The sequence below is a fragment of the Triturus cristatus genome, chromosome 5_1, assembly GCF_964204655.1.
Source record: "Triturus cristatus chromosome 5_1, aTriCri1.1, whole genome shotgun sequence".
NCBI classification, from domain to species: Eukaryota; Metazoa; Chordata; class Amphibia; order Caudata; family Salamandridae; genus Triturus; species Triturus cristatus.
The window spans coordinates 194,628,886-194,641,735 of record NC_140587.1 but is presented as its reverse complement, the minus strand read 5'-3'; the positions used below and the strand labels follow the sequence as shown (position 1 = coordinate 194,641,735).

General features: G+C 45.8%; 1 protein-coding gene across 1 annotated transcript in view; it reads left to right on the top strand.

Moving 5' to 3' along the window:
* Window positions 1-12,850, top strand: part of ADGRB1 (adhesion G protein-coupled receptor B1) — a 466,033-nt gene that overhangs the window by 240,147 nt on the left and 213,036 nt on the right. Inside the window, exon 14 of the mRNA XM_085604813.1 lies at window positions 5,585-5,728. Coding sequence (XP_085460939.1) covers window positions 5,585-5,728 — 144 coding nt within the window. The remainder of the gene's footprint in view (window positions 1-5,584; window positions 5,729-12,850) is intronic.

Here is a 12,850-nt window from a genome sequence, read left to right as displayed (position 1 = left end):
ATTAGATAGCTTAAAAAGTGGCTCACGTTTAGAAACTGGGGCAGTTTTGAACTTGTAAAGACATGCTGTGCAAGTGTTTCGCAAGTTATGGACATCTGCCTGGACTGGAGCTTGCTGCTGGCAATGTTTGTTTTCATGACTGAGAAATAAACAGTAAAAAGTGGTCCAGCAGACCATACAACAGGCCCACAAACAGACAAAAAATCAGCCCACAAACAGACTTGTCAGACCAACCTGTTGGGCGCTGCCTGATTGCACTATAGGCCAGCCTACCCTGGTTTCACCAGGGAGGGGTTTATTCATCAAGGATGTAATCTTTCTTTTTTAATTATTAAATATTTCACCAGCTATGTCAATTTTTGGTAGCTTCAGGAAGTTTAAGCTTGGACACTCAATTGAATAGTTGGTAATATGGGATCAGTTTGTAAAATAATAAGTTCCAGAACCAAGGTTTTGCTCAGAAGTCAGCAGCTGGCACTACTGAATGCTGGTGCATCGAATACCAAGGCTGAAGAGTCTTGATTCAACCAAATGCCTCTTTAATCCACCACGGGATTATCCTGCTCCTTTATCAGTCTTGCTGGCTCCCTGTTTCCCCTTTCTGTCTCTCTTTTTCCAATTGTTTCCCCTTTATGTGATTTTTCTTCTCTTGCTCTGCGTCAAAGTCTGATGAGGATAGGGTGACCGGGCATTCCAGATTTAACGGGACAGTCCCGGTGTTCACCGGCTGTCCCAAAGATTCCGGTAAATTTAGCAAATGTCCCGGTTTTCAGAGGTCGACTGAAAACAGAGTGAGACACATTTTAATGTTTTTCAAGACAGAACTATTTAGCAGGTCTTGTCAGGAAGCAATTAGTTAGAATGAATGAAACTGGATTTTAAATTTGCATTTCTTTCTTTTCCAAAGTGCCTCATTGTTTGTGTTTCTATGTTGATGAGGGCTGCCATTTAAGTCATTCTTTGCCTCTGAGTTGGTGTAAAATTCTCGTCCTCCTTCTGTTTTTACAAAATGTTGTGGTTTTTATTGATCAAAATCTGGTCACCCCGGATGGGGATGGTATCCAAAAATGAGTGCAGTTGCCCTCCTGCAACCACCGGGTCAAATTATGTACTGTATGGTATAAAGTACATAGGGGCATATTATCAAGAAACGGCGATAATGGGCTTGATAATATGCCCTTGAGAGTTCCCATAGAAGCCCATGTTCTGGTGTCAACATGGGCTTCTATGGGAATTCTCTGCGGCATAATATCAAGCCCATTATCGCCGCTTTAGCGTCAGCTTTCTGCCGCTAAAGCGGCGATAATTTTAACGATGTGCTTGATAATATGCCCCTTACATTTTAACGATATTGCAAAAGACGTCAAAGAGTTCCGTAAAGCACATAGAGGAATGAGGTTGGAGGTGGCTCGCAGTATGCATTTAACATACTGCTATTCATACATGGTGACAACCTCACCCTTCCCGCGAATCTTTGAAATCCTTGGAATGTTCCTTTTTGATATGAAAAGAATACTATGTTTGCAGACATGAGGAATACAAGCAGACTCTGCAGTGAGTAATCAGACTCACCGAAAATCAATTAGTAATTCTTTGGAGAAAGCAATTAGAATCAGTTTATTGTATATCAGATTGAAGGATGCTACAGCTGAGAAGGTTTAGAAGCATGCTGAGCGATTCTGTGTTTCCTGTACTGACTTTTAGAATACAAACATCATCATGATGCCATAAAAGTGGTTTATTGTCCATTTTAGAAAAACAGAGCAGAAGAACGAAAAGCCAGTTCTTGCTTCACTGTTACAAGTGCCTCTGTTGATATAGATGGACCAGGTTGATACATATAATTTAAGGTTAACATCAGCACTGAATGCTATTGCTCTACGGAGACAGGTTACAATGGAAGCCAAGCCTCCTTCGGCTCCCGGCGGAGACTGCGTGTGCCAAGAGAAGCTCTTTCAACACTAAGAGAGTCTGGCAGCTCAACTACCGCCTTGAGGCCAAGGTTGGTTATAAGGAGACATTAAAACAAATTAAAAACGAATAAAACACGTTCTGATCAAGTAGTTTGCAAATGGAGTTGATGTTGACAAACATTGCATGCAGGAGGTGTTTGCAGTTGTAAAAACCTGTGTAACCCCCTCATCAGGCTCGGAACTCTTTCTCTCATTATAAAGTCTTATTGTTTGTGGCGTGTAATTCGATTTCCCCCACTTTCCGTGGAATTAGTTGAAAAAAATCTGCTTCAAACGAAATCTGGCTCTCCACTAGACCCATGCCCGACAAATATTCTTCATCTAGCCCCATAGAGAAGTAGCTCTTACTCTTGCTGATGTCGGCAACTCCTCCTTGGCTTTGGCTGTAGGTCCTACAAGGTTGAACTGACACTACTAATTCTGCTTTTGAACAAGCCTTCTGCTGACCCCGCAATTTTGAGTAATTTTTGACCTATCTTCTACCATTGCCAGTTAAAATAATAGAAACAGAGGTCATCTGCGTGTGTCCTATTGAGTTAAACAATCTTCTTGACGCTACTCAAGCAGATTTTGAACTTTACTTTGTAAAGCTTTACTTTGAGGCTGCTTGAAAGGGAGAGGTGTGGCGCAACAGCCAGAGCGGCTGCCTTCGGAACACGGGGATCATGGTTCAATCCCTGGCACCGGCGGTAGCTCAGCTCAGCATCATGTGACTCTGGGCAGTAGCTCACTTAATCTCACCGATGGATCCCAGCGCCTTGAGACCCTTAGGGGTGATTAGTTTGCGCTTTACAAATAATAGAAATATTTTATTTATCACCTGTCTTAGAAGCACTTTGAGAAGTACTATGCAAGGGCAGGTCTGTTTTGATTTTATTGGACCCAATTGATGCTTTAATACAGTGTCTCATCATACTCTTCTACAACGATTGGCCTTGGGCGGCATTCAAAGGATTGGTGAACTTCTTTTATTGACTTCTAGAACCCAAGCCATTCATCGCTCTTGCTTTTGCTCAATTTCTCGACCTCTAAAATGTGGTGTCTTGTAGAGCTCATCTTTGACCCCTACACAATGCAATCTCTATATCTTTACCTTAACAGAGTTTACTCTATTTTCCGGTTCTCGATTGGTATATTATGCCGATGATGCACAGATTATTACCTCCATCATTGAGGAGACTCGATCGGTGGCAGCGAGTTCTAAGTGCTGCATTTCTAAGGATGCTTTGTGGATGTTGGCCAACTCTCTAAAATTGAAAGGAGAAAAACAGAGGTGTTGATACTTGGGGTCTTTGACTCCTCATGGCCTTTTTGTTCATGGCCTGCTGAGCTTGGATAACCTCTTAACCATGTTGACTTGGCCAAAAGCCTTCAGGCGACCATCGAAAGCAAGTTATCCTTTTGGATCCTAATCTACAAAGTCAGCTCTACCTGCTTCATTACCTACTTTTAATTGTAAGATTGTTCCTTTCCTGCCTTTGGACCAAAGTAAGGAAGAATTCCAGGCAGTAATTATGTCTCGATGGGAGTACTATGAGTCTTAATACTTGGGAATCTTACGTTTACGAATACACGCTTACAAATATTCAACGTATTCAGAACAATGCCACTGGACCACTTTTAGGAATAGTTTGATGGAAGTCATTGCTACCCATTTATGTGGTTTCTATTGACTTCCAGTGCAAAGAAGGTTTATCGACAAAGCACTCTGTATCTATCACAAGGCTAGTTCCAGGTAAGGTTGTAAGGATATCAAGACACGCCTTACTATTCGTCTTGGACCCTGTACTCTTCTGGGTGACTACCCACTTGTCCCAGGATTAATAAAAGCCCAAACTGGAGGAAGATCTTTCTTTTACTGCTCCACTAAAGTCTGGAATAAACTCTCTGTTAATATAAGAGGTAAATTGAATTATTTGGTCTCTGACAGGAGACATTATGATGCCACAACTCAACTGTAATAACTTATTACAGTTGAGCAGTTGTGCCATTTTCTTATTACAGGTGATGACTAGAGATGTCACATCTAGACTATAATAAGGAAATGATAGACGCCTCAACTATACGCCTAAAGGATAATGGAGCGAAGTGACCCTCGGGTTGTAACTTGTAACTCATGGTCCAGTTGATGTAGGCGCTGCCATCCCTCAGAGGGTCGAGCATCCTAGCCTCCTACTAGAGCACAGTACAACGTTTGTTCTCCCACCTGGCAGTAGGGAGAAACAAAACAAATTAAGCCAGTGCAAGCGGTTTCAAGGAAAGAGCTTGGTATTCGTAGCGGTACCCCGTTTCCACTCCATTTTACTAGCTACCCGCAGAAGACTTCCAAAGGTGATTGCAGGTGGAAACGGATGACCTTATAAAACCATAGATTTCTCCAACCTTTGCATTGTTGTGTATTAGGCCAGGGTGAAATTTTAATACGGTGGCACAATTTACGAAATTTCACGATATGGACTTTCCAGTAACTTTTTTTACCCAAACGTTCACCTCTCATTAAAAAATGTCTCAGGAGATACATAGGGAGACTCATTCGCACATAAAAGGTCTTGTTGAGAGACATTTTCGCTTGACCCAGTCCCCTATACTGTGCAAGACTTTTATGGGTGGTACATGATTGGGTAAAGCAAGTGATGCGAGATACCGGCAAACCACATTTCACTAGCAAACCATATTTTTGTGTCATTTTCATGGAATTTGATGAAATGTCACCAAAAAAACTAATTTAGATTTTGCACGCCCCTCTGTATGTATGTCCCACCAAGCATGCAGCATCTTTGACTTTTGATAAAGCACGGCCTTCCTAATATTTTCCTAGTCTTATTGCAAGAATTCTTGAAGTAGTGGTGCTTAATTAATGTTTTTTCATTGGAAACTCTGACCCAGAATGGTAGCCCTCGGGTAACTTGAAGGTGGAGGTGGTCCAGCTCACCTTTCTAGCTGCTGCTTGCAGGTGTCTCTTCTTCTTTCTTTGCAGAACAGCAGGCACGCCAAAAGAGTCAGAACCTCACAGTACGCCTTATTTCCAGCCGCAGAATGCAATGTATTGTGCCACCTGGCTCAAACACACTGACGGCCAATGTGAACACGATGAAATCCAAAGTCATCAGCAAAAATGTTGATATACCTTTCAAATATTACCCCCTCTTCCTTTGAAGCTAGATCTTAACATGAGTCCCCCTCTGGTGACTACTTCCTAGAAACCTGAAACTTCTACACACCCAGGCCATTAAATACATGGGCTAGGGAGGCAGACGTATTCCAGCCAAAGCACCAAGACCCTGAAATAACCTACCCACTTGCATTAAATTACTCGATTTACTGATTTGTGTTAAGAAATAAATTACCACCAAATGATTCTCCCAGGCCTCATACACATCCCTCCGCAGATGCTCCTTGTCTCCATTGACCCGAGTCTTGAAGTGATTGGGCGGAAAGGTTGGTCTTAGAAATGCCTCGCACCCTTCTCTGATGGAACAGAGCCCATGGTACACTGCTCAGCTGTCCTATCCCACATTGATACTAGGTCGACTCGATGTTTTCACGTGAAGCGCGGTGCTGACGGTGATCACATGACTAATGCCCTTCTTCATTATGATTTCTTCTTGAAGTTCTGAGCATTCACAAGCGACCAGCCAATGCGGCCACAGACATCAGCTTCCCTATGAAGGGCTGGAGAGGCATGGCAGACTGGGCCAGGAACTCGGAGGACAAAGTCACCGTCTCCAAGAGCATTCTTTCATCAGGGCTGACAGGTAAGCGAAGGATGTGGTCTCTAGGGCAGCGGTAGCATGGGTTGTCCCCACTGACTTTAGGTCAATTCTTCACAAGCGCAATCATTGTTACTTTCTCATTTATTTCCTGTTGGAATTTCTTTGCTCCAAGATTTGGTCAGTTCTCTCTTTAGTGATGGATCATTGGTTGGTTTGAATGACGTATTATGCTGTCAATTTGCTTATCTTCTGGTATTTGTTGGGAATGATCATTGACAACAGAAGTGGTGTCTAAGCTGTAGAGTCTTCATGGAAAGGTCGGGGGCATTGTTTTTGTTTTCGAAGGAGATTGTGTTAAAAAGTACCAGTGTGGGGGCCTCCCAGCATTAGTTGAGAATATTAGCACACGCAGGGACAGGGCAATCATCAGGCTACCTCAGCATTTCACAACCAGCATATAACGGAGCTGGTTGTATCACCACCTTCAAGTATTCCAGAACCATGACACCAGCGCAGTCCTTAGCTAACCCAGATGGATGCGTAGTTCAGTCGCTATTCAGCCTCTAGGCTGGTACGCAATAAGAGTGTGCAGTCCTTTCAACCACTTCTGCCTCACACAGAGATCTCTATATAGATGTACCCTAACTGTACCATAAGATCAGCCACAGGACCCCTCATCAGGACCCCCACTTCCTGTCTGCTTGGGCTTCTCCCTGAACCTCCCTCCCAGAGAACACAATGGCAAACACTAATCACCAAAAATCCCACAAATTACGGTGAACTCATTTCCCTTCACTGCATACTAACTCTGCTCTTCTCCGTTGTCTCTATGTGCCTTAAAGCCTGCTTCTCAGTGTCTTGATAGCGCTGTTTAAACCAAAGAAATTATCAAAGTCTGAGCTTCCTGCTCCCAAGAACGTTTCTAAGAGTTTTCTTTTGGGACCCACCGAGCCAAGCTACCCCACAGACCATTTAATCTTAACACCAAACGTTACAACAAGGCAACGTTGAAAACACTATGGGCCATCGGCACCATAGAAGCGCGGCACTTGAAGTAGGGCTGACAGCCTCCTATCTGCTGCACTGAATGTGGTTGGTGAACTAGATTGAATAGACACTGTAGGTAACAGAAATTGGATAAACTTTCCCTCAATATCTTCTGCCAAAACAACATGAGATTTTCGCTGTACTTTGAGCACTATAAAACAATTAAGGGTTGTATGACAGAGGCAAGCATGGCTATACCACGCGCACCACTACAACGATGCCCGGACAACGAATGTGTCTGAACAACGCATGCCTTTACCATGCAATTTCATGATAAAGACATGACTGGTGAAGAAATATGTGTGGTAAAGTTCACACTCCTCCCCCCCTGCTCTGAGCCTTTAAAACAACCCTCCCCCCCAGCCCTAAAAACAACCCAACCCCCCTGAACCCTAAAAATAACCTTGAGCCCTAGAAACAACCGCAACCCTCCACCCCACCCCGAGCTCTAAAAACAACCCCGATCCCCCGAGCCCTAAAAATAACCCGATCCACACCCTAAGTCCTGAAAACAACCCTGCCCCCCCCAGCCCTTTCCCGAGCCTTAAAAACTGAGCCCCATTCCTAAAACCTACCCCCCAAAACCCGGCCACAGCCCCATTTACCAGACCACGTCCCGGAGCTCCCTCTCCCATTCCTTCCTCTTCCTGTGCCCGGCCATCCGCGCCTCTAGACTGCGCACTGCCTTAAGCAGGCATATGCGTGGCTACGGTACATGCGTGGTTAAGGCAAGTGTGGTTCCGCTTGCGAAGAAACGGCACGCGTGGCTCAGCCCGCATTGTAAAGGCCATTTCCCACAATTATTAGCTTATCATTTAACAGCCCCCAAAGACTCCTCAATGCAATATCAATCTAGTGTTGTTATGGGATGCTCTCCCACCACGAGTACATACTTAGAATGACTTTATAAGCAAAACATGGAAAAGGGAGAAAGAAGACAATTTATCGGCTGATTAGCGCCAGTGTCTTTTCTCTCCTGTCATAACACCTTAGCGACAGTGAACCGTCCATTAACCTCACAGGCAATGTCACCAGAGAGGCTCCCCTGCTGACGTAGGGCGTCATGACGCCTTGGATCTGCACTCCTCCCTCCACCAATCCAGGGGCTCCATCAGTGCACACACTATAGCATACGAATGCATTCCAAGCATGACTAAGCATGAATTTGCATAATCTAAGTTTTTTTTATGCATCAAGAGACCACAGTTATTTATGCAAATTAGAAAAAAAATCTTTGGCTGAATAATCATGGCAAATAAATCAAATTTGGTGAATATCAGATGCGTTTTATTCTTGGTCCCCTAAGCCCATCAAAGGTTCCTGTGAAGCAGAGTGCATTTCGGGAAAAAGCGGTACATTTTGTTTGCGATCCAGCTAGGCTCCAATCTCTGCACTTTTTACTTCCGCTTAAAATCAACCCTTCGGGTACAAAACTTTAAAATGTATACAAATATGACTTGTCAGTAGCATGGGAAGGGCTGGTAGAGCTAATTTCCCAAGAATCCTGAGTAGAGAAGTTAGTTTGCTCCAATTATGGAATCCAGAGACAGTTTCTATGCATAATTTCATTGCTGGCTGAGTTCTACAGGGCCCAAAAAATGTAAAACATTAAAAAGAGCTCACAAAACCTTTATCCCTTATTTCTGAGTGTAAGTGTTCTGACATGTTTTTTCACCAAGGTCTAAACAGTATTTCAAAGAATGTAGGCCGGACGGGCGACTCTGTCCGATCATTCAAAAATCCCCTTGAACCACTTTTTTCTACATTGCCCACTAGAGGGCAGGCACTTCCAAGGTTACACGGCTCGGGCATCAGATCTCGAGAGGAGCGCATTGAACAAATAGGCAAGCATTGTTTCTTGTGTATTTATTTTTTAGGTCTCGCCTGAGACAGCGCTTTAGCGCTGCTCTGGCGAGACTTATAGTAAGCGAGTTTTGGAAGTGCAAACAGTGGCTTTTCAGGCCTCCAAATACAGTGCATGTGCCCCAGGCGCGCGCACCATTTGGCAGCCTGAAAAGCACTGCCTGATCACTTGCTTTGATGTCCTCAGTAAGCCCTGCGGACACTGAGGACATCAAAGTGCACACCATTTGCCACCCCCTTGTTTTTTCCTTTGATCCCTATCTTTCCCTTCCTCAATCTCACCCTCTCCCTGCCTTTTACAACTGCGGCCCGCCCCCACTCCCCCCCTCCCACTCCCTCCTCATTTAATGTCACTGTCATTGTCATCGTATTTTGGAGTGAATTCACAGTTTGAGTCCGCTCACACTACGGTGGTTCAGCACATTAGATAGAGGCGAGCAGTTCTGGGCTGCCGGTAAATTGCGTTTGGCTCTAACTAACCAAAACCTTTAAAGTGAACATGTTGTTCCTGACTAGATTTCACATGCTTTACTTAATCTTGCATTACCTATGTGTTTGTTTTTTCAAGGATTTTGTTACTTATTTTTCACGCACCTATCACTCTTGTCTCCCCTCCCTTATAACCTATTTCCAGGTTCTCCAGCGCCACAACGTCATATAAATGGCAATAGCGCTATGCAAATATAATCACTCCTCTGCAAATGAACAGACTAAAGTAAAAAAACATTAGATTTCAATGCTAAAAACTCTAACTTTCACAAATGCGAGACTGCTGCACGCTGCACACTGCTGCACGCCGCACACTGCTGCACGCCGCACACTGCTGCACGCCGCACACTGCTGCACGCCGCACACTGCTGCATGCCGCACACTGCTGCATGCCGCTGCACGCCGCTGCACGCCACACACTGCTGCACGCCACACACTGCTGCACGCCACACACTGCTGCACGCCTCACACTGCTGCACGCCGCACACTGCTGCACACCGCACACTGCTGCATGCCGCTGCACGCCGCACCACTGCTGCACGCCGCACACTGCTGCACGCCACACACTGCTGCACGCCACACACTGCTGCACGCCACACACTGCTGCATGCCGCTGCACGCCGCACACTGCTGCATGCCGCACACTGCTGCACGCCACACACTGCTGCACATCACGCCACACACTGCTGAACGGCGCACACTGCTGCACGCCACACACTGCTGCACGCCACACACTGCTGCACGCCGCACACTGCTGAACGCCGCTGCACGCCACACACTGCTGCACGCCACACACTGCTGCACGCTGCACACTGCTGCACGCCGCACACTGCTGCATGCCGCTGCACGCCGCACACTGCTGCACGCCACACACTGCTGCACGCCACACACTGCTGCACGCCACATACTGCTGCACGCCACACACTGCTGCACGCCACACACTGCTGCACGCCACACACTGCTGCACGCCACACACTGCTGCACGCCACACACTGCTGCACGCTGCTGCACGCCACACACTGCTGCACGCCTCACACTGCTGCACGCCGCACACTGCTGCACGCCGCACACTGCTGCACGCCGCACACTGCTGCACGCCACACACTGCTGCACGCCACACACTGCTGCATGCCGCTGCACGCCGCACACTGCTGCACGCCGCACACTGCTGCACGCCACACACTGCTGCACGCCACACACTGCTGCATGCCGCACACTGCTGCATGCCGCACACTGCTGCACGCCGCACACTGCTGCACGCCGCACACTGCTACACGAAACACTGCTGCATGCCACACACTGCTGCACGCCGCACACTGCTGCACGCCACACACTGCTGCATGCCGCTGCACGCCGCACACTGCTGCACACCGCACACTGCTGCACACCGCACACTGCTGCACACCGCACACTGCTGCACACCGCACACTGCTGCACGCCGCACAATGCTGCACGCCGCACAATGCTGCACACCGCACAATGCTGCACGCCGCACAATGCTGCACGCCACACAATGCCGCACACTGCTGCACGCCACACACTGCTGCACACTGCTGCATTACTCACTGCTGCATGCTGCACGACACTGCTGCACGCAGCACACTGCTGCATGCCGTACACTGCTGCATGCCGCACACCGCTGCAAGCCGCTGCACGCCACACGCTGCTGCACGCCACACGCTGCTGCACGCCACACGCTGCTGCACGCCACATGCTGATGCACGCCGCACACTGCTGCACGCCGCACACTGCTGCACTCCACACACTGCTTTTATGCGAGTTTATGCTACTGACATTGTAAATGACAATGCCTTTTATTTGTTTTAAAACCAAAGCATAAATAAAAGGCATTGTAATTTTACAATGCCAATAGCTCAAACTCTTATAAATGCGAGACCTATTGCATTGCAAATGCTTGTTTATCTTTACATGGGGTGGAGCCCGACGAACAGGGTCAGAGGGCTGTGTAGATGTAAGTCCTACAACAGACCAAGGGTCCACAGGGCTGGTCAGCCATCTAGTTACTACAAGTTCAGAAGTGGTCACTCAGAGGATTTAGCTAACTCAATATTAATATTTTAAAAAGAAAAATGTAGACGCAGTACGGGATTTCTTTATTTTATGACTTTTTATTGTGAAGAGGGAACTGAGCACCATTTCTCATCTAATGGGATCATTTTTGGGGTCTCGTGAAGATACAAATGCTTCCGGGAGGGGCTGGGGTATGCATGTGGTGCGTAGGCTAAGCCGAATAAAAATTAAAATAAGAAGAACTAGAGGGAAAATCTTTATACTATTCTTAGCAAAGAGAATAATATAGTATTTTATGATAAGAACACGCTTTTTGTATCCGTAGCGCTTACATGAATAATAACTGTATGCAATTTGTAAATATTTAGTTTCACCTAAAACTTGTTTTATAAACCTTGGAAGCCTAGCTCACCAGTGAGGGTTTAACCCAATCAGTTCGATCCAAATCTATATAAACTTACAGCTAAGACATAGTTTATGTAAAGAAAAACTGTTCATGAAGTGTGAATTCCCCTGTGTGATGTATATGCATAAGATCACACTGCTTAGACTTGGTAATAGGTTCACTCCCATTACAAATTGGGTATCACAGGATCGAGATGTCACTTTGTATGTTAGTTAGACCCCCCACTATTCATTTTTCAAATTCTTAAATGAATTGTGCACTTGAAAGTGGTTTAGCAGATTGGAGATTTTTACATTTGTTTTTTTTTTTATAGAGGACAGAATTGCTGTTTCCCTACTCAGTCCTTTTAACTCAACTGATCTTAAATACGATGATATGCAGCTTTCTAAACAGAGTTTTAAACCTTTGTCCATCAGCTGGGACATAGATGTCTCTGCAGGTGCAATAGCCTACTGAGCTACCTTGGGTACCTAAACTAACGTAAGCACTTCACGACCCTCGCGCTTTGCACTCCTTTTTGTATCAAGCTGTCTTTGGAGACTAAGTTAACACATTTTTCTGCATTTTCGTGTTCCAAATGATTCCCCCTTTATCTGGACCTTCCTCTTTTCTGCCAGCCTTGCTTTGCACCTGGAGAATGTGCTTAGAAGCAGGGCTTCTTTCCGTTTGTAGGGTAATGCAAAATGCACGACAGAGGATAGCATGATGGGATCAAACGAAAACAAGCTTTGCAGTCCAGTATTTTGCAATAGTAACTGTAATTGCATCACTATAGCACTGACTACCCCCTACGCGGCGTTGAAGCGCTGTTTCGGTGAGTCGCACGCTGCTCCGGAACCCAGAGAGGATTCATGATAAGTAAACCTGCACACATATAACAGTTGGGACAAACCACTGGGGGCTGATTTAACCAATGATGGTAAGATAGCTCTGCAGTCAGTGCCGTTGCTGTAAACACTCTTGTTAAACTTGCGGGTCACACGCTTGCAACATAATCACCGGTGTAAGGTACATATATGTTGTCTATTGTTGAATTACAACACCACTTAACTGAAAACCACTGGTATTCAGTGTTATTGATACACCATTGTATGTGCTTAGCCAAGTGGAGTCCCCCTACTGCATGAACAGAAGTACTGAAATGTCTGAATAACTGCAGTTTTGTGTGTTACCAGCAGAGGGCAGGCCAACCAAGGTTCTTTGGTTCAGTTAGAATGTATGTCTTTCTTGACATCAAATACACAGTTCCCTTGTAAGATTTAACGTCATATTGTTAGCTCATGCCTCCTTTGGAGCATCAAATTGCAGTGTGAAGCCACAGGCCCCTG